This window comes from Lissotriton vulgaris, chromosome 11, assembly GCF_964263255.1.
Source record: "Lissotriton vulgaris chromosome 11, aLisVul1.2, whole genome shotgun sequence".
NCBI lineage: Eukaryota > Metazoa > Chordata > Amphibia > Caudata > Salamandridae > Lissotriton > Lissotriton vulgaris.
The window spans coordinates 908686764-908705681 of record NC_141699.1 but is presented as its reverse complement, the minus strand read 5'-3'; the positions used below and the strand labels follow the sequence as shown (position 1 = coordinate 908705681).

Here is an 18918-nt window from a genome sequence, read left to right as displayed (position 1 = left end):
TCTTCTTAGGTAGCGGGAATATGCTTTCTTGGTTCAAGGCTGTCCCCTAAATACTGTATTTAGGGGTCGTTTTAGGGGTCTAGAGTTCAGTAACCAATGGGCTACTGACCTTAGGGTGACTATACCCTTGGTGTACTCACCCACGTGGGGGAGTGAACACAAGCCCTAATCCTGATTGGGGAGTGCCTGCCATCTGCAAGATGGCGGGCAGTGAAGAGTGGGCTTCACCTCGCCTCCCCCACCTGAGGGGTGGAGTTGGCAGAGGTGGGCACACCTACCCTAGCTGGCTAGTTTTTGCCCAGCTGTCTTCGCGCCGAAAAGGAGGGGAGACAGGAAGGGGGCCTGCTCCAGATAGCAGGAGAGGCTGGGAGTCGCATTACAAAGGCTGCCAGGCCTTTGAAGCTCCCATGCCACAGAAGGCTTTTCCTAGCCTGGGGGAGGTTTGAGCACCTCCGCCCAGGAAAGGCTTTGTTTCCAGGCTCAGGGAGCGAAGACTCCCACCCAAGGGGTTCAGAAACATGCCTCGTGGTGGTAGGCTGGTGTGTATTAGTCAGGGAACCCACCAGAGGCTGGTCGTTTTTCAGGGGGCATCTCTAAGGGATTTCGTTAAATCCTACACTGGCATCAGTGTGGGTTTAATGTGCTGAGAAGTTTGATACCAAACTTCAGTTTCAGTGTAGCCATTACGGTGCTGTGGAGTTCATAAAGACAAGCTCCCAGCACAATATACACTTAATGGCAGCACTGCATTTACAATATTGAAGAATGGACTTGGACACTGTAGGTGTACAAGACTCATCCACCTGTACGCTAACCACTGGCAAAGGGCACCCCGCTGACTGATCTATGCCAGGGAAGTGGGTTGTAGGCATGGCACACAGGGATGTGTGCCATGTCGACTCTTCACTTTGTTCTGCAACAAAACCCACAGCCTGCAAAGGCAGTGTGTGTGTATAAAGGTACAGGGCCTATAAGGGTGGCACTTTAAGTGCTGCAGCCCTTCGAGGTCTTCCCTGGTCACAGTGCACTGGGTACCAGTGGTACCATTTACCAGGGGCTGACCTGTGTGTGGCCAGAAATGCCAATTGGATTAGTTTTGGTGCAAAGAACACAGGCCCTGGGAACCTGATTGGCAGGGGCCCAGGGCACATTAAGTGAAAGTTCATTGGTAGTCTGGCAAAAAGTGTGTGTGTGTGTGTGTGTGTGTGTAGGTGTGTGTGTGTAGGTGTGTGTGTGTAGGTGTGTGTGTGTAGGTGTGTGTGTGTAGGTGTGTGTGTGTAGGTGTGTGTGTGTAGGTGTGTGTAGGTGTGTGTAGGTGTGTGTAGGTGTGTGTAGGTGTGTGTAGGTGTGTGTAGGTGTGTGTAGGTGTGTGTAGGTGTGTGTAGGGGTGTGTAGGTGTGTGTAGGTGTGTGTAGGTGTGTGTGTAGGTGTGTGTGTGTGTGTGGGAGGGGGGGGGGGTACTGCAACAGAAGCCCACTTTCCTATATGTGAGTCTCATTTATTGACTGTGTACAAAAAATTCTTAACACTACCCTCTGATAAGCCTAAACTGCTCGCCAACACTACCTCAAAGAGCATTGTGGGATTATTATTTAAGCCCTGTAGGCCAATAAGGGTGGATTATTATTTAAGACCTGTAGGCCAATAAGGGTTGTCTGGACTTTCTATGTAGTGTACCTTCTTTTGCTACAGTGGATAAAAAGCCACCTTCCCACAAACAGCTAAATCTTTGTTGACTGCATGTTGTATGGTTAATACCCATAAGAACAATAGTTACTTACCTGTAATCTGTGGTTCTCCAGTAACTCCAGTATTGGTGTCTTTCATAGATTTACATGTCTGAATCATTCCCAGTCATCGGAGTGGCAGTCCCACTGTATATAAAAAAGCAATAAATATGCCCATAATACCCAAAAACCTTGGTAACATGAAAACCAGGAAGTAAAGTAGCCAAAAGCTACTAAAAAAAATTCCACATCTATGACTATCATAGTCCTTATACATAGTCCAAACTGCAGCCAATCAGGCGACAGCACCCACCAGAATGTACTCCTCAGAAGCTCAGGCTCTCAGATTTTCTCGCACAAGTGTGGAACCAAGAGATAAGAGGATAAACCAGCCTCTGAGGGGAGGTGGGTGGGTTGCATGTGAATCTATGAAAGACACCAATACTGGAGAACCACAGATTACAGGTAAGTAACTATTGTTCTTCTCCAGTATTGGGGTGTCTTTCATAGATTCACAGGCCTGAATCAGAGTAGATAGCAGTACCCAAATAATGATTGGAAGACGATATTTGTAACAAATCTGCTTATAGAAAGCATATGTAATCATACTAAAAATGCTAAAATGTATAAATACATGGAAATTTGCAATCACATGAGCATGTACTCAACATTAGGCACGATAATAAGCGTCTGAGAAGCAGTACAGAGGAGGAGGGAAACAGAGGCTCACCTTATTTGAAAAGATTGCGGAGAACCGCCTGTCCCACTGATGTATCAGCATTGCTGCCAGCCTCCAAACAGTAATGCTTGGTGAAAGTGTGTTTGCTGGACCAAGTTGCTGCTCTGCAGATTTGCTGAAGGGGAACACCAACGAAAAGAGCAGTCGAGAAAGAGACCGCCCTCGTAGAGTGCGCTCATGGAGTTGTCTGCAAAGGCCTTCCAGCTTGTTGATGGCAAAAGTCAATAGCAGCGGAAATCCATCTAGCTATATTCTGTTTAGACACTGCCTGTCCTTGCCGAATTCTTCCGTAGGCAACAAACAATTGATTTACGAATGGTAGAGGTCCTTTGTAAATAGAACTTAAGACATCTTCTGATGTCCAGGGTATGCAACGCCATTTCCGCAGGGGATTGCCAGTCTTTGTGCAGCCTGCACGATCACGGAGTCAGCCTTTGGGTGTCCTATGAGGCATGCTGGAGACTTTAAGCGCTTTATATTTCTTGTCCAGTCGGGGCAAGACTGGAGGAATAGATGCAGGAGTTGACATTACTTTCAATCCCTCTTTCCATATAAAATCTATAATGGGAATCGGCCGTACTTGTTTCCTAGGCTGATCCTTAAAATCATACAGAAAGCATTCTTCCTTATTCGTCTCCATAGGAATGTGGAATCTTTGAGTTGCTCTTTCCATGAGGAGGTGGAAGACTCCAATATCCACTGGAGGAGAATCAGCAGGAGCTGGAGGTGGAGAAGGGGCTTGGATTTGGTACTCATTCCACTCCGACAAAAGAGATCTCACGCCTACTTCACCTTCCTCCCTATGTTCATCCTCCGATGAATGTGCCTCAGCAGAATGATACGAAACAACTGGTGAAGGCGGTCTAGGAGACCGGAATTCTGAAGTGGAAGCTTGAGCAACCAGTGTAGGTGGCAAGGAATCTGCATATTCAGATGGCGGGAACCAGCAGTAATAGTCATCAAGCATGTGTTGAAGATTATTCAATGAAGCTATAGGCATCTGAGCTGTAGGGATATCAGTAGGTGAAGCCACAGGTTCAGGAGAATGTTGGTCATCCTGATCACCTTCCTGGAACTTTATGAACAACTCCGAAGGGCTTCTGGCTGTTCGAAACCTGTCATCCACCTCGGAGTCCTCTTCACTTTCATCTGAATCCAGTAATTTCTCAGGAATCTGTAGAGGTACCTCATGTGGAGAAAGATTTAATGGAGATATGGGTTAAAGCGTGGAACCACGTCTCTGCAACAAAGGTGTTGTCGTAGACGGCGTAGATGTTCAGACCGTAGACGGTGACCAGTCTTGCAGCTCCGTACAAGATTACAATTTTTGCGGCGACGGGGAATCGCCACTGAAGGTGAAAACGTAGACGATTTGGTTGTCAACTACTATATAGTTCGACGACGAGCTCACCGTCGACGAGGAAGTCGTCGATGAGGATGAAGTGGCAGTCGATGAGGCCGTAGTCTGAGATTTTTCTAGTCTTGGCCGTCGACGGAACGCCGACGATAGGTACAGACTCTTTCGTCGACGAGATGGGTCTCACAGACGGAGACCAGCGTCGACGGGGATGACGCCGACGACAATCATCTGAGGTTTAGGTGAAGAGAAGGTCACCATCGATGTAGATGTTGTGTCGACGGGAATCTTCGTCGACGGGGTCTTCTTCGGGGGGAGAATCTTCTCAGAAGTTGGCTTAGGAGGTAACATTTTCACTGACCTTCTCTGGGGCGTGGAAGGCAGAGGTTTGCCCTTGGCAGGTGAGTAGCCTTCTTAGAAGTGGCAGGCCCTTCAGAACCCTTAGAGGGTTGTTGTTTCCTCAACACCTTGGCCCCAGGAGAAGATAAAACCTCTTCAGCAGCCCTCTTCCTAGAGGACACAGATGACCCAGAGGCAATACTTCCCACCTCAGAAACTGGATTGTCCTGATCTTTAGGCTTCTGTACCACAGAAGTAGACGGCCCTCTGTCCCTGAGTGTTTTCTGAGGGAAGGTCCTGCATATCTTGCAGTCTCTCACCTAATGATCCGGGTAGAGGCAATAGATGCATTTCTTATGGGGATATTCAGAGAAAAGCCAGAGCTTACCACAAGATTAACAAGGCCTGAACAAGGATTTCTTAGAAGAAGACATCCTAAGAGTAGAAATTCCAGAAAAATGTAGAAGAATTGAAAAAATATATAAATAGTGGCTGGTAGAACTATAATATCCTGAAGGCTGTCAAAGTCAAGGATTTCATAGTAGCATGAGACATCCGAGAAAGCGAATGCATGGACCTTGCTCAACGTAAAACATATTGGGCAAAGTCTCTGTGTCTGGAAAAGAAAAGTGAGCAGTATTCTTAGATATTGGGGATCTAAGGAGCAAAGAAAAAAAACTCAACTGAAAAGCATTTAAAAAAAGACTGCAAAAAATTAAGGGTGAAAGTGGAGTCACAACTGTATATCACAATGATCAGGTCAGGTTATATGGAACATAAGTAAATTATTTAGTTCATTAAGTAACATGTACAAAACATTAATCAGTTACCAGATGAGTGAAGTTAGCTCATAAAGTTCTTGTGGACTTCGTGGCACAAGATCAATTTGTTCTTGACAGCTGCCATTAGAGGCTCCACAGAGAAGAAACTGAAGGGTTTCTGCAATATCTTAGAAAAACAAAAAAAACAAATTCAAATCAAATTTTTTTTAATACAAAACAAATTATAACATTTATTTTAAATGTAGTAAATTACTCTAAACACACATTTATTCAGGCCAAATGCTTCTCCTTTTAGGGTTAAGGGCCCAAACCATTGCATATACGGTTGCCTATGAATAAAGGACAACTTTGTGTTTTCCCTCCCTCTCTAAAGAAGAATCCAGCCAGGGAATGCCATCTTGGCTACTCCACCATCAAAACAAGGTATGGCAGTTTAAGTACATTAAATGTCAAACTGGTTCATTATTATGAGCTGTCCTTATTACCACTGTTTGACCAGACCTTAGTTTGAAATATAAAAAAATAAAAAAGAGCAGTGTCAAAGTCTTTCTAAGAAGCGCACCACTGGTGCTGCCAAATGCCAGGGTTGCCGAATATCAAGGATGCTTTGTCTCGATTCCACCTCACGTAGCATGCTTTCACCACAGTGTCAATTCTGTTCTCTCACTTCTGGAAGTCCTTTTTCATTCCCAGTCTCTCATTGTTATTTTCCTTATTTTTTATACTTTTAAATTAGTCATATTTATATTACATGCGATTTTAGCAAAGAACTTGTAGACTTTTTTATTGTACAGCTTTGGCGATAATTATTTAATTTCTTGTGGTCCAATAACAAGTTTAAATGCACCAAGCGAGCATTATGTAAATGAATCATGTACCAATTGATTATTTGTATTATCTCAATTCTCTACCTTTCGTATAGAAGTTGCTCAATGCTTTACAATTCAAGATATCTAAAGAAAGCCATCAATAATGATTTTCCTAATGTCTCTTTCTACCTCTCTTGCACTAAGCTAAAACCAAACAATGGAAAGTAAGCTTTGCCTCCAAACATGAGTTCTGGTGCACATCACTGGCACAAACCGAAATCTGCCCATCACTCCATTATGAAACTAGGAAATGTTAAGGAAAATTAAAAGCAAGCAGTGAGTAGAAATATCCTCATACAAGTCAACAAATTATCAGTGTCATGATTACTGTGAATAGGAAGACTACAGAGTTAACAAAAAATTGGGCCAACCCATAAAACCCAGTTCAGGCTCATGCCTTGCTAAACTGATCACTGCTTTTAGGGAGTTCATTCAAAGAATAATTACTGAGTAAAGCATGCAGAGTAGCCACTTTAGCTTCACTGCGAATGTCCTTAGATGGAATGCGGCTGAAGTAACCTTTGCAGTAACTGAACCATTTCAAGAGCATTAGAACCATACTGTCTAGAGGATATAAAAAACTGCACAACTATCCATCTTGTAAATTAGCATGTGACATAACTTGAAAGAATCCTATTGCACAACAGGTGATGAGGTGAAAAGTAGAACCATAAGAGCGTGTCCTTTAGGTGTAGAACATCATGGACCGTATAGAATCTATGCTATGAAGAAACTCCTCTGTTGAAGAGGTGTTCTACTAAAGTATAAGAAGCAACAATTTACCTACCTGTAACTGCAATTCTCCAACACTGGGATATTCATAGATTCACATGTTTGACTCAAACATCAACGCAATGGGAACTTCTAGTAATATAATAAAGGAGTGTAGAAATATATTCATCATATAAAACTACAAAAGTGTCAGCATTGTAGCCATTGCACCCCTTTTGCAATTACCCAACTTCCACCAAAAAAGTAGAAGGGCCCTGGACTCTATTCCTCCTAGAGACCATAATAACTCAGATGTTCTACGCTCAAGTTATGTAATGTACTAAACAAAGAGCCTTTAGCAAGAAGTATGAAGCTAGCAAACATACCAAAACTGAAGAAGGAATATGCTACTTACCAGTATTCATCCGGTCTTCGCATAGAGGGCTGCAGAGTCGTACATTATGAATAGATTGCCATCTGGTGTTGGGCTCGGATGATTGCACTTGTTTTTCTTTTGAAGAAGTCTTTTGTAGTCACAAGGCTGGTGACTCCTCCCTTGGTGATAGTGCGCATGGGCATCGGCTCCATCCTTAGATTGTTTTGCCATAGTAGGGTTAGATGGAGTAGTATGATAGAATACAGAAAGAGATGCCCATGTAAGTATCTAAATAAGATAATGTTGGAACAGACACAGGTTTCCGGGGAGGCAGGGAGGGCATGTACCACTCTGCAGCCCTCTATACCAAGAACAGATGCATTCTGGTAAGTAGCATATTCCGTTCGAGGCATATGGGCTGCAGATGGTACAATATGAATAGATTACACAGCAGTTACCTCCCTAGCGGTGGTCACCAGTGTCTGTTGCAACAGTCTGAAATAAAGCTTTTAATACAGCCTGGCCCACATTTGCTTGTTGTCTTGCCTGCACGTCAACACAGTAGTGTTTCGTGAAGGTATGCGGTGTAGACCAAGTTGCTGCTTTGCATATGTCATCTAGGGGAATGTTCCCTAAGAATGCCATAGATGCCCCTAGTTTGCATGTAGAATGAGCTCTAGGGGGAACAGTTAGTGTTCTTTTTGCCTTTATGTAACATATCTGTATACATTTTACAATCCACCTGGCAATACCTGCTTTAGATATAGAGTTGCCTTTATGTGTTGGGGAAAAAGCTACAAATAGTTGATTAGTTTTTCTGAAAGTTTGGGTTCTTTTTATGTAATATAATATTGCCCTTTTGACATCTAGTGTATGTAGGGCCCTCTCTGCTACCGTTTGTGGCATTGGAAAAAAGACTGGTAGTTCCACTGGCTGATTGATGTGGAATGCTGAAATTACTTTAGGCAAGAACTTTGGGTTTGTTCTAAGAACCACCTTATTTTGGTGTAACTGTAGAACTGGTTCTTGTATTGTTAATGCCTGTAACTCACTCACTCTCCTGAGGGAGGTAATGGCTATAAGGAAGGCCACCTACCATGTAAGAAATTGTATTTCACACCTATGCATAGGTTCAAAAGGTGGCCCCATTAGTCTGGTGAGTACTATGTTGAGGTTCCAGACTGGAGAAGGAGGTAGTCGTGGTGGAATAACTCTTATGAGGCCTTCCATGAAAGCCTTAATTGCGGGTACCCTAAACAGGGATATATGTTGCCTGTTTTGCAGGTATGCTGCTATAGCTGCAAGATGTACTCTAATGGAGGTGTAAGCAAGGTTACATTGCTGCAAGTGTAGTAAGTAGCAAATAATATTTTGTGTAGATGTGCCCAGAGGGTTGATGTTGTTACTGTTACAGTATACAGCAAACCTTTTCCACTTTTCTGCATAGCAGGCTCTGGTGGTGGGACGTCTTGCTTGCTTAATAATTTCCATACAGTTTGGAGGTAAATTTAAGTATCCAAATTCTAAGACCTCAGGAGCCAGATCGCTAGGTTCAGTTGTTTGGGATCTGGGTGCATTATTTCTCCATGGTTCTGTGTAAGGTGCATGGGTGAGATTCTTAATTTTTGGTGTGGCACCTGTGAGAGTTGTAGGAGCGTGGTGAACCACGGCTGCCGTGCCCACGTGGGTGCTACCAGTATCATGGTCATTGAATGTTGTTGCAGTTGTCGAACTACTAATGGAATTAGTGGGAGAGGGGGAAAGCGTATGCAAATTTGTTGGACCAATTTATCCAGAATGCATTGCCCTGCGACAGGTGGCGTGGGTACCTGGATGCGAAGCTTTGGCATTTTGCGTTCTGATGAGTGGCAAAGATCTATCTCCGGTTGTCCCCATCTTTGGAAGAATGGCTGCAGTATTTGTTTATGCAGTTCCCATTCGTGTATTTGTTCTGACTCTCTGCTTAAGATGTCTGCTATCTGATTTTGAACTCCTGGAGGGTGTCGGCTAACAGATAGATTTTTTTGAGGAATGGCCCATCTCCAAATTTCCTGCGCTAGTCTGGATAGTTGGAGAGAGTGTTCCCCCACCCCCCAACCCCCTCCCTGTTTTTGAATATAATACATTGCTGTCATGTTGTCTGTTCTGACCAGGACTGCTTTGTTGAGAATATGCATTTGAGAAGCTTTTAATGCTAGAAACACTGCTAGTAGTTCTAGATGATTTCTGTGCAGTCGTTTGTGCTGTACACTCCATCTCCCTTGTACTGTGTATCTCTCCATATGAGCTCCCCATCCGGTGAGCGATGCATCCGCTGTTAGTACCACTTGTGGAATTGGTTCTAGGAACGACCGCCCCTTGGAAAGGTTTGTTGTATTCCACCACTTCAGAGAGCGATGCGTGCGGTCGTTTACCAACACCAGATCTGTAATCTGACCTTGAACCTGATTCCACTGTGTTGCTAGACATTCTTGAAGCTGACGCATTTGTAGTCTGGCATATGGGATTAACAGTATGCAAGAGGACATCATCCCTAATAACTGCATGAACACTCGAGCTGCTAATGAGTGTTGCGGTTGAAATCTTTGAATTAGGGTGAGCATTGTCTGAATCCTGACTGGATTGGGGTATACTATGGCTTTTTCTGTATTTATAGTAGCCCCTAGATATTGTTGAACCTTGTTTGGTTGCAGGTGGGATTTTGTGTAGTTCACCGTAAACCTTAGCTGGTGCAACAGTTGAATTGTCTTTTTAGGTTTCGCCTCTCTAAAGCTGCACAGCAGCGTTTCGCGCAGGCGAAATCTTTTGTTTACAGTATGTGGGCTTTGTCCCGCCTCTATCTTCCATTGGCTAGCTCCATAAATGGAGGCTAGCAATTGGAAGAGAGAGGCGTCCGTCATTGTGCGAGGCGACTCGTGGGCGTTCCGGCGATTTTTTCTCATCCAGCCCCTTTTAGCACGTCATTGCGGCGGTGGGCGGGTGTTTTTTTTTTTTTACCTTGTTGTTTTCGTCTTTTTGGAAGTGCCTTCAGCTGGAGTTGTCGGCGAGATTTAAGTTGCCAGGAAGTTGTTGTTATTTCCGATCAGGTAAGCAGCATTTTGTTTATAATTACGGTCTCATGTCGTCTCCTTGTTTGTTTAAGTCTTTGTGTGTGTTTTTGCTGTGGTCTCTACATGCCCCTTGTTGTGAATGTTTCTCTTTGTTTCTAACACATGCCCCGTGTTTGTACGTGTACCTCGTCTCGTCTATCCCGTCTCATGTTGTCTCCTTGTTTGTTTCACGTTTTTATGTGTTTCGTTGCTGTCGTCTCTACATGCTCCGTGTTGTGAATGTTTGTTTGCACGTTCCCGCCCCCCTCCCGCTGTCCGTGTGCCCGTGTGCCCGTTCTCTCCCACCTCCCGCTGTCCGTGTGCCCATGTGCCCGTTCCAGCTCCCCTCCCGCTGTCCGTGTCTCCGGCCCCTTGTAAATGCTGGTTTTATTTTGCACCAGTGCGCTGGCAAAAAAACCTGTCCTGGGTAAACACCGGCCCGGCCCAGCAGCAGGAGCTGTGGATGCCTGCGGCTAGATTGGTGCTTAACGTTTCAACAGTGTTTCAACAGTGTTTATCTTCTCGGGCTGCTCTTAGTCACAGTTTGCGTTCTCAGAATAAATACCCGACTACTTTCTCAAAGCTCGTCATCTTTCGTCTTTTGCTGGCTGCTCCCAAGATGGAAGGTGATGTGGTGTTATTGTACTTAATAATTATTAAGCTCCCTGCTGCCAGCAATCCAGTGGCCTCTTGGCGCTTAGCTGTAGTCTCGAAACGACACAGCCTAAATCTCTTGGGGGTACGGCGGTGATGATCTGAAATGAAACACATTTGCAGAGGGAAAGCAGTAATTTCTCTGGAGGCCAATCAGGACTTCCTCCTGCCTCCAGATCTTGTGGTTCAGGTGAGAAAGACAGGGACTTGCAAAGAAACCCCAGTGTACCAGTGCAACAGATGTTGCTTCAACTAATACATCTCACCAAAATTCACACTAAGGCCGACCCTGCCTTGGCTGACATCCTGATTGTAGACATGAGCCGTACCTATCTTGACACTGACCTAAAACGAACACCTGGTGATCCCCTGCAATATAATTGTTGCACTTGACTGTACTCTTACATTTGCTGAATCTTAATGCTAACCTTTAACCCATGTCCTACTTAACTGTAACAATCATTGTAAGCATTAACCATACCTCCAGCATGTCCGTGGCCTTAACCTAAACTTCCATGAGCTCCTATTCTATTGCTAACCTTACCTTCTTTGTAGCCCGTACTTAAACCATAACTGTACTTTTACCCTTGCTGAATCCTAATGTAAATGTTTGAATTGACTCCTACTTACCTGTAACACTCATTGCAACCCTTAAATATACTCTCACGCTTGTCCTTATGCTAAACCTAACTCTCAACATACCCTCTACTCTATCACTAACTTTACCCTAATTTAAAACGCTCACCTAACCCTTAACTGTACCCTGACACTTGTAATAACCCTAAACCAACCCCTATGTTTAACCTCCAAGCTAACTTAATGTTTAACTTCTGTTGATTGTAAACAGGTCGCAGGAAAATTCTCTGTAATGAGTTTTAGGTGTCTGGTGTTGGTTCTCAGTGAGGAGAAAACACAGAAAAGCTTAAAAAGCGTAATGTAGCAATATTTTTTATTTTTTGCTTCTTTCGAGGTGATGCCAAGAGTCTTAAATTCCAGCTTTTGTCATCGAGGTAAAACTGACACGATGTTAAAGATTATGAATGGTAAGACTATGTGGGATAACACAACCGAAATGGAGGCCCATCAAAATATGCACCAGCCAGGCTCAACAGTACCAAAACAAGGGCATGTTGTATGAGAAATTGTACGTAAAAGCCAGCGATAATAGAAACCTGACTAAAAGTGGCTGTACCCTGAAATCTTAAGGATAACTTTTTATGTACCAGAAATTCCATATTTATGATTATTGTAGCTGGATTTGGACAGATACCAATACCAGTCAGCCAATGCTATGTTCTGGGTTCAGGTGTTAGACACAGTCAGTGTTTTGGAGAGTTGCATTTTCGATTAATTGTGCTTACTCGTTTAAGGTCATAGTGATGTGATGGAAATTGATATGCCTTGGTTTTTGTGTGGATAGACCATTTTACCAGTACGTGGCAGCATCCGAAACACACAACACTGGTGGGATGCTATAACATTTCAGCCTATGCCACCTGAGGTGTTCTCTAGTCACCGATAAAGAAACGAAATAAAGTAGATATCAACTTTGGTGATCTTGCTGGAGTTTTAAGCTGATAGAAAGTTTGTTGTTAGCAGCATGGTTGTTTGAACGCATAAATATTCTTTTGGAACATACATTTGATGAAATACACTCACCTGTGCTTTCACATATTATATTGGACTGCACTGCTGTGAAATAAGGATATTTTGGAAAGAGTTTGGGATTGAACACTAATCCGGTGGATTGATATAACTACTATTTTAAAATACTCTAGCTAAAGTTGGAATTCATAGGCTAGCCTTAGTCAAACTCAAATCTTTAATTATCAAGCATTTTTGATAGATATTTATACTCCACAACATGAAAGAATGTATATTTCATACCCTCAACATTCAGAACATTGATTCATTATTATTTTCCTTTTTGCCTCTTTTCACTGCATTGAGAACATGTTTTAAGCCTATATTTCCGAAATGTATGATTTGCACAGAATTCATTCAAAGCAATATATTAGAAAGCAAGGGAAGCTTCTTACAATCAAACTAGTTCTAAAGTTTTCAATTATGTGTGTTCTTGCAGCAACCTTCTTATTCTGATGGCTACAGACTAGAAGAAACAAGAATAAACTCAAACATATGTATTTTGAACTCAGTATGGCTCTGTGTGTACCATGTGATTTATGTTCGTTTGGTGAAAGCTCTGGCTAAGCTGTGTGGGCAATGTCACATCAATTTTTCAAAAGAATAGGCAATATAGGCAGTCTCCTACCGTCAGTGACTTTCATGGTTTGCAATTACTTGGATGGCATGTCCATTAAGGCTGTGGTATTTCGTGGAATGTTACACTGTTTGTCCTATCAGTTTTCCCATTAGATTTTGGTGATGGGGCATCAAGACTGCAGATAGTGTGTGCTCTCTGTTGAATTTACTATGCTGACATAGTGACATTCAAATTGGCGATTATATATATATATATATATATATATATATATATATATATATATATATATATATCCAGATAGCGCGCATTTCCTAAACCAAACTGTTTTCAAAACCAACACATAAATACAAATTTTTTCATTTACAATGCCAATAGCTCTTTTTTTTTGTATATATTTATTTTATTGACAAACTTTTAGAGAAGGCTAATCATAGTACATATTATACAAAATCATTATTTACAAAGTATAAGTAGCCCGCTCCCAAAGAGGAGCTAATATATTTTTCCACTTGGGATACGGTAAAGAAAAAGAATAACAAAATAATTAATTTCGTACATACATCAGAAAAAAAGAAAGGGAAAGAAAGTAGTCTATAAAAATACAGGAGCATAAAAAAAAAAAGTAGTAATGTTTTTTAGTTCCAACAAAATATCTTTCTATTCATGGTTGGGCGTAAGACCGTCAATAAAGTTTCCCCATATTTTCTCAAATTTTTGAAGTGAACGAGCACCTCTAAGTTTGGCTAATCCTTGCTCCATAGAATGAATTTCATTAACTAATGACCACCATTCCCATATATTAGGAGGTTTAGGACATATCCATGCTCTAGCCAACACGAGTTTAGCACAGGACATGAGAATCGTTATCAAAGACGATTGGGGGTGAGAAGCAGGGTATATGTCAAGTAGTACGGATAATACAGTAAAAGAGGGTAAAACAATATTTTTGGTTTCCAAAATTTTAAGTAAGTCTCCCCAAAAGTCTTTTAAGGTTGGACAAGAAAACAACATATGTCCTAAATCTGCCGCGTTGGCTGAGCATTTAGGGCATTTGGTACGACCCCATGTATATTATTGCGGGACCACTTAGATATCCTTTCTGGTGTGTAGTACAACATGCATGTTGTGCGGAACTGTTGTAGTCTTAAGCTGGATGATCGCACAGCGTTGTTAATATTGGAAAAAGAGCGTGTGATTTGCTTAGAAGTTATATTTAAACCAGTCTTATTGCTCCATTTTTCTGCTAATTTTGTGCAGTCATCGATTTTTACGGCGCAGAAGGATTTGTAAGCTTCACTTATCACTGATTTGGTTTTAGTAGAATATAGACAATTCCAAATGTCACTGTCTGAGATGTTCTGTAATTGTTTCTTTCTTATTAAGAAATCATGTATTTGTACATATTTAAATCTCATAGCTTCCGTTAAGTTATAAAGAGTTTGAAGGATGTGGAAGCTTAAAAACCCCTCTGCGCCGTATAAGTCTCCCAGAGTGTTGATACCATAAGAAGACCATCTAAGAGCTGTTCCGTCATTGAAGATACCCGGAAGACCCGGGTTACCCCATAACTGCAGTTTCGAGTGGTAAAAAGAAGTTTTACAGTGGGCCATAATATTAGTCCATATCTTAACGTTATCTTTGGCGGTCTTGAACTTCACCCTCTTGAAATAGTTAGAATCATTGGCTCGCAACAAAAACAATTTTGATTCAGATTTTAACATAAAAGAGTGAATGTGTCCTTGTTAAGTAACAAAGACCTAAGGCGTCTAATAAATGAAGACCAAAAATATACCTTAAAATCAGGAAAATTAAGACCGCCCTTGTCTGTGTTGTTTTTGAGGAGCTTCAGTGACCTTCGAGCTTTTTTATACCCCCATATAAAGCTGCTGATTATTCCGTCTAGCCATTTAAACAAGCATTGGAAATGCAATAGGTCTCGCATTAGAAAAGTTGGAGCTATTGGTCTTGTAAATGACAAATATTTTATTTATGTGTTGGTTTTTAAAATAGCTAAATGGATAGCTTTGTCATTTACAATGTCAATAGTTATAACTTTCGCGAATGTGACACCTATAGCATTTGGAATGCAACATGTTTTGTATTTACGTGACTTAGATGGCAGCTCTGGCCGTTAGGCCACATCTCTAGAGAGCACGAGAGTGCAGCAGGGGAGAGAAGCACAGAGGGAGCAGAGAGTGCAGCAAGGAAGAGAAGCACGGAGAGGGAGCCCAAGAGTGAAGCAAGGGAGAGATGCACGGACAGGGAGCCTGAGAGTGCAGCAGGGGACAGAAGCATGGAGAGGGAGACAGAGTGTATCAGGGGCGAGAAGTACGGACAGGGAGCCCAAGAGCGAAGCAAGAGAGAGAAGCAGGAGAGGGAGTCTGCGATTATAGAAAGGGAGAGAGTTGAGCATAGAAAGGGAGAAGATAAATCTTCCCAGCGCGGTAACAAGAACTACCAACCAACTCAAAGCAAAAGAAAAAAAACCTGTAACCCTTGTCGCATCAGCAGCTTGGGCACGTGGTGTACATTCATTCAAGCTCTTTTTTTCGACAGACATTGGTAAATGCACTCCCGTAGCGATTTAAAAATAAAAAGCCATTTGGCGGCTGACTTTGACAGGTTTCGGGGCGTTTAGTGTAAGTGTGAAGTCTAACTGTTTAGAAGTCACGACAATGCGTCATTCCACAATCTGCATGTTCAAGTGAACGTTTTGTTTACCCGCTCAGTCCTAATACCTCCTTCGTTTGTTCTTTTAAGTTAACATCTCACATTGGCAAGCTTTTATTAATACCCAGCTGTAGCATTATATCAGCATAAACACGCAGGACTCCACGAAGCTGCTAGCCTTTATAAGGGAACCAATAACGTATTCTGACAGGCTACAAACACTTTGTAGTCTGGGCAGATAACAGTGCGGTACTCACACCTCGTGTCTTGGAAAAAAAAGACAGCTCGGTGCTGGTATGTGCTATTTTATTCGCATTACAGTAAGTGCTTTGCCAGCAGTAGGGTTCTGACTTTGCTAACAGGGTAGCGTTGTCACAAAGGGAACGTTCACAATGAAAGTGTGACAGGCGCAAACAAATCTGCGTGGGGCTGGGAGATTTAATTGGCAGTAGGGGGGGGGTGGATTTGAGTGATTGATAGATGCTTGCTCTTACAGACGGCGAGATTATGTGAGAGCTGCGAGATGATTCACATCCATGCCTTGGCAGGCGTGAGTCACACTGATTGCTGATTGGGCAGTCGCAGGGGAGGCTGGGGCTGCAGACAGGCAAGGACTCATTCTCTCAGCACGGGACCGGCCCTGGAACACACCAGGACCAGAGGCGGGGCCCTTGCCCAGGTGAGTAAGCAGCGCCCTCAGCTCTGGCTGATCGTATACATCCCACCCCTGGGTCCCGTGCCCTACTCTGCCCGATCCTACAGGCATGCAAGTTACGCAAATACCGGGCACACACGGTGCGCCTACAACCACGTCATGGCAGACAGGAGGGGCGTAGGCAGCAAGGGGTTAATAGGAGCTGTACACCGAGGGATGCCACACGCTTCTGGTGAAAGGGGGCGGGGAACCTCGCAATATGCTTCGCATGCTAGGCTAGGAATCGATACTAACAGTGGCAGGGTGTCTACAGGTGTCGACGTCAGCGTGTGCGTCACACAGTACCCGGGCACACGTGTCTTCCGATGTACCGTTTGGGCGCTTCTTTAGGGTGTATCTGTGATGTCCACGGAAACTTCTATGCTTCTGTAGCGCAACACATTGGGTTTGCAGGCAGCACAAAATGGCTAATTTCCCCTTAGCAGACGACCAGCGCTTTATGGATTGATGCCGGTTTCTAAGTGCTTTTGATATTTAGGCGCTTGAGGAGCTGTGTCATATGTAGAAAGCGCGAAATGCCCAGGATCACACAACATGAACATTATAGAGGAAGAGAGTCCATCAGAGAGCTGCGACTTGGGTCCTAGACGTCCTCTTCTCCAGGGAGGGTGCATTGATGTGCTGTGGAAGGGTACAACCGGGGTTAATATTGTGTTATCATTTCTTATTATGTGGTTGGCATAAGAAGTTGTTAGAATGTTTAAGAATTGTCGAGAGATTTAGCATTCTGATTTCTGTGTGGTTATAAAAAACAAACTGACGGGGATTTTGTGCAAGGTGTGTTGGGGGTTTTGTGAACACATTTTATGAGTGGTTTGAGGATGTGTTAGGGATGGAGGAAGGTGGTTTATGCATGTGTTCGAGGTGTAGGCATGTGTTGGGGTAATGTAAGTGTGTATTTGATGATGGTGTGCTGTGTTTTGGATGATGAGAGAACGTGCTGTTGTGGTGTAGTGTGATACGTTTGTTTAGGGACGTGTTGAAGATGCAGCGATCGATCTTTTAGGGTTAGGTCTAAGGATATTTTGTAGAAAGTGTAAAGCTGTGTAGATGATAGTATACATTTTGTAATGTGAATTCATCACAAAAAATGCGAACGAGACGGAGGGAAGAGAGGGGAGGGGGGAGGAGAAATGCGACACGGCGGGAAGGGGAGGGGGCGGAGCGGGTAAAATAACAAACAAGACGGAGGGAAGGGAGGGGGGAGGAGAAATGAGACACGGCGGGAAGGGGAGGGGGCGGAGCGGGTAAACCAAGACGGACGTGCACGCGCTTTTAAGCTCAATGCGCATGCGCATTGAGCTTAAAAGTCACGGGCACTGCAAGGAATCGCCACGATTCCTTGCAAGTTGGGAAAAGAGTGGATAAGTCCCAATACTCTCGCTTGCTCGATGCGCATGCGCATCGACAGGCGAGACCTAAAAAGGAGTTGTTTAGTCCTAATGGTATGGAGCGAAAGAGATACAGGAATTTGGGTAATATCTTCATTTTGATAAGATAAATTCTACTAGTTAGGTTCAGCGGTAATCTATGCCATTTTCTTAGCAAGACAGTAGTGGATTTAATTAGTTCATTGTAATTAAGATTATTTATTTCTCGTATTTTAGATGTGATTTTAACACCTAGGTATGTAGTGGTCTTGCATATCTCAGGAACGTTGTCCACTGGTGAATAATTAGCTATAATTAGTGTTTTATTTATGTTTAGTCTATAGCCGGATACTTTACCAAATTTTTGAGCTTCTAAGTTAATACCATGTAATGCTTTAATCATGTCGGATGTGTAAATAGCAATGTCATCGGCATATGCCGTAATTTTCAGAAGCTGTTCATTAGTTTTAAAGGGAATAATTTCAGGTTGTATCTGAAGGGAATGTAGGAATGGTTCGAGTGAGAGGGCACATAATAAACGTGATAGGGGGCAGCCTTGGCGGGTACCCCTAGATATCTCAAAGTCCGTAGAGGTCGGTCCCCCATAGCGGATACAGGCTAAAGGGTTATTGTATAGTGCCTGTATCCCATTCAGGAAATAGCCATTAAACCCCATTTTGATCATGACACGCCAAAGATAATCCCACCCCACTCGGTCAAAAGCCTTCTCGGCGTCCAACAATATCATACCGAGTGGGGTGGTCTCTATTTCAGCCACGTCAAACGCGGTTATAGCCGTATTCACATTAGCCGTATTCACATGGGTGGTGGTGTCCCTTCCGGCTACAAACCCATGTTGTTGTGGGTTGACGGGTTTGGGCATGAGAGGAGCCAGTTTAAAAGCTAGAGTTTTAGCAAATATTTTTGCATCTGTGTTGATCAATGATATAGGTCAATATGACCCCCTCTCTGCTTTTGGTTTGCCCTTTTTAAGAAAAAATATAATTTTGGCTTTATTCCATGACTTTGGAGCCTTTCCTGTCGCCCCAATAGATTGTATAACCTGTAATAGTATAGGCATTAGTTCCTCCAAGCAGACCTTGTAAATCTCTAGGGGAATGGTATCTTCCCCTGCGGCTTTTCCGGTTGGTAAAGCAGCAATGGCTTGACGTAGTTCTTGTTCTGTTATTTTTTCGGACAATTTATCGATTTCTAAGGTGTCAAGTGTACTTAAAGGAAGATCATCTAGATATCTTTGTATTGTATTTTCATTTGGGAAAGATTCTGGGGTATATA

The 18918-nt window shown here is 43.1% G+C and overlaps 1 protein-coding gene across 15 annotated transcripts in view; it reads right to left on the bottom strand.

The window, feature by feature from the left end:
* Positions 1-18918, bottom strand: part of TRIP12 (thyroid hormone receptor interactor 12) — a 1206981-nt gene that overhangs the window by 734704 nt on the left and 453359 nt on the right. For all 15 annotated transcript variants that reach the window (XM_086944059.1, XM_086944047.1, XM_086944048.1 and 12 more), the window contains one exon: positions 4993-5110. In XM_086944059.1, the coding sequence (XP_086800185.1) occupies positions 4993-5110 (118 nt within the window). The remainder of the gene's footprint in view (positions 1-4992; positions 5111-18918) is intronic.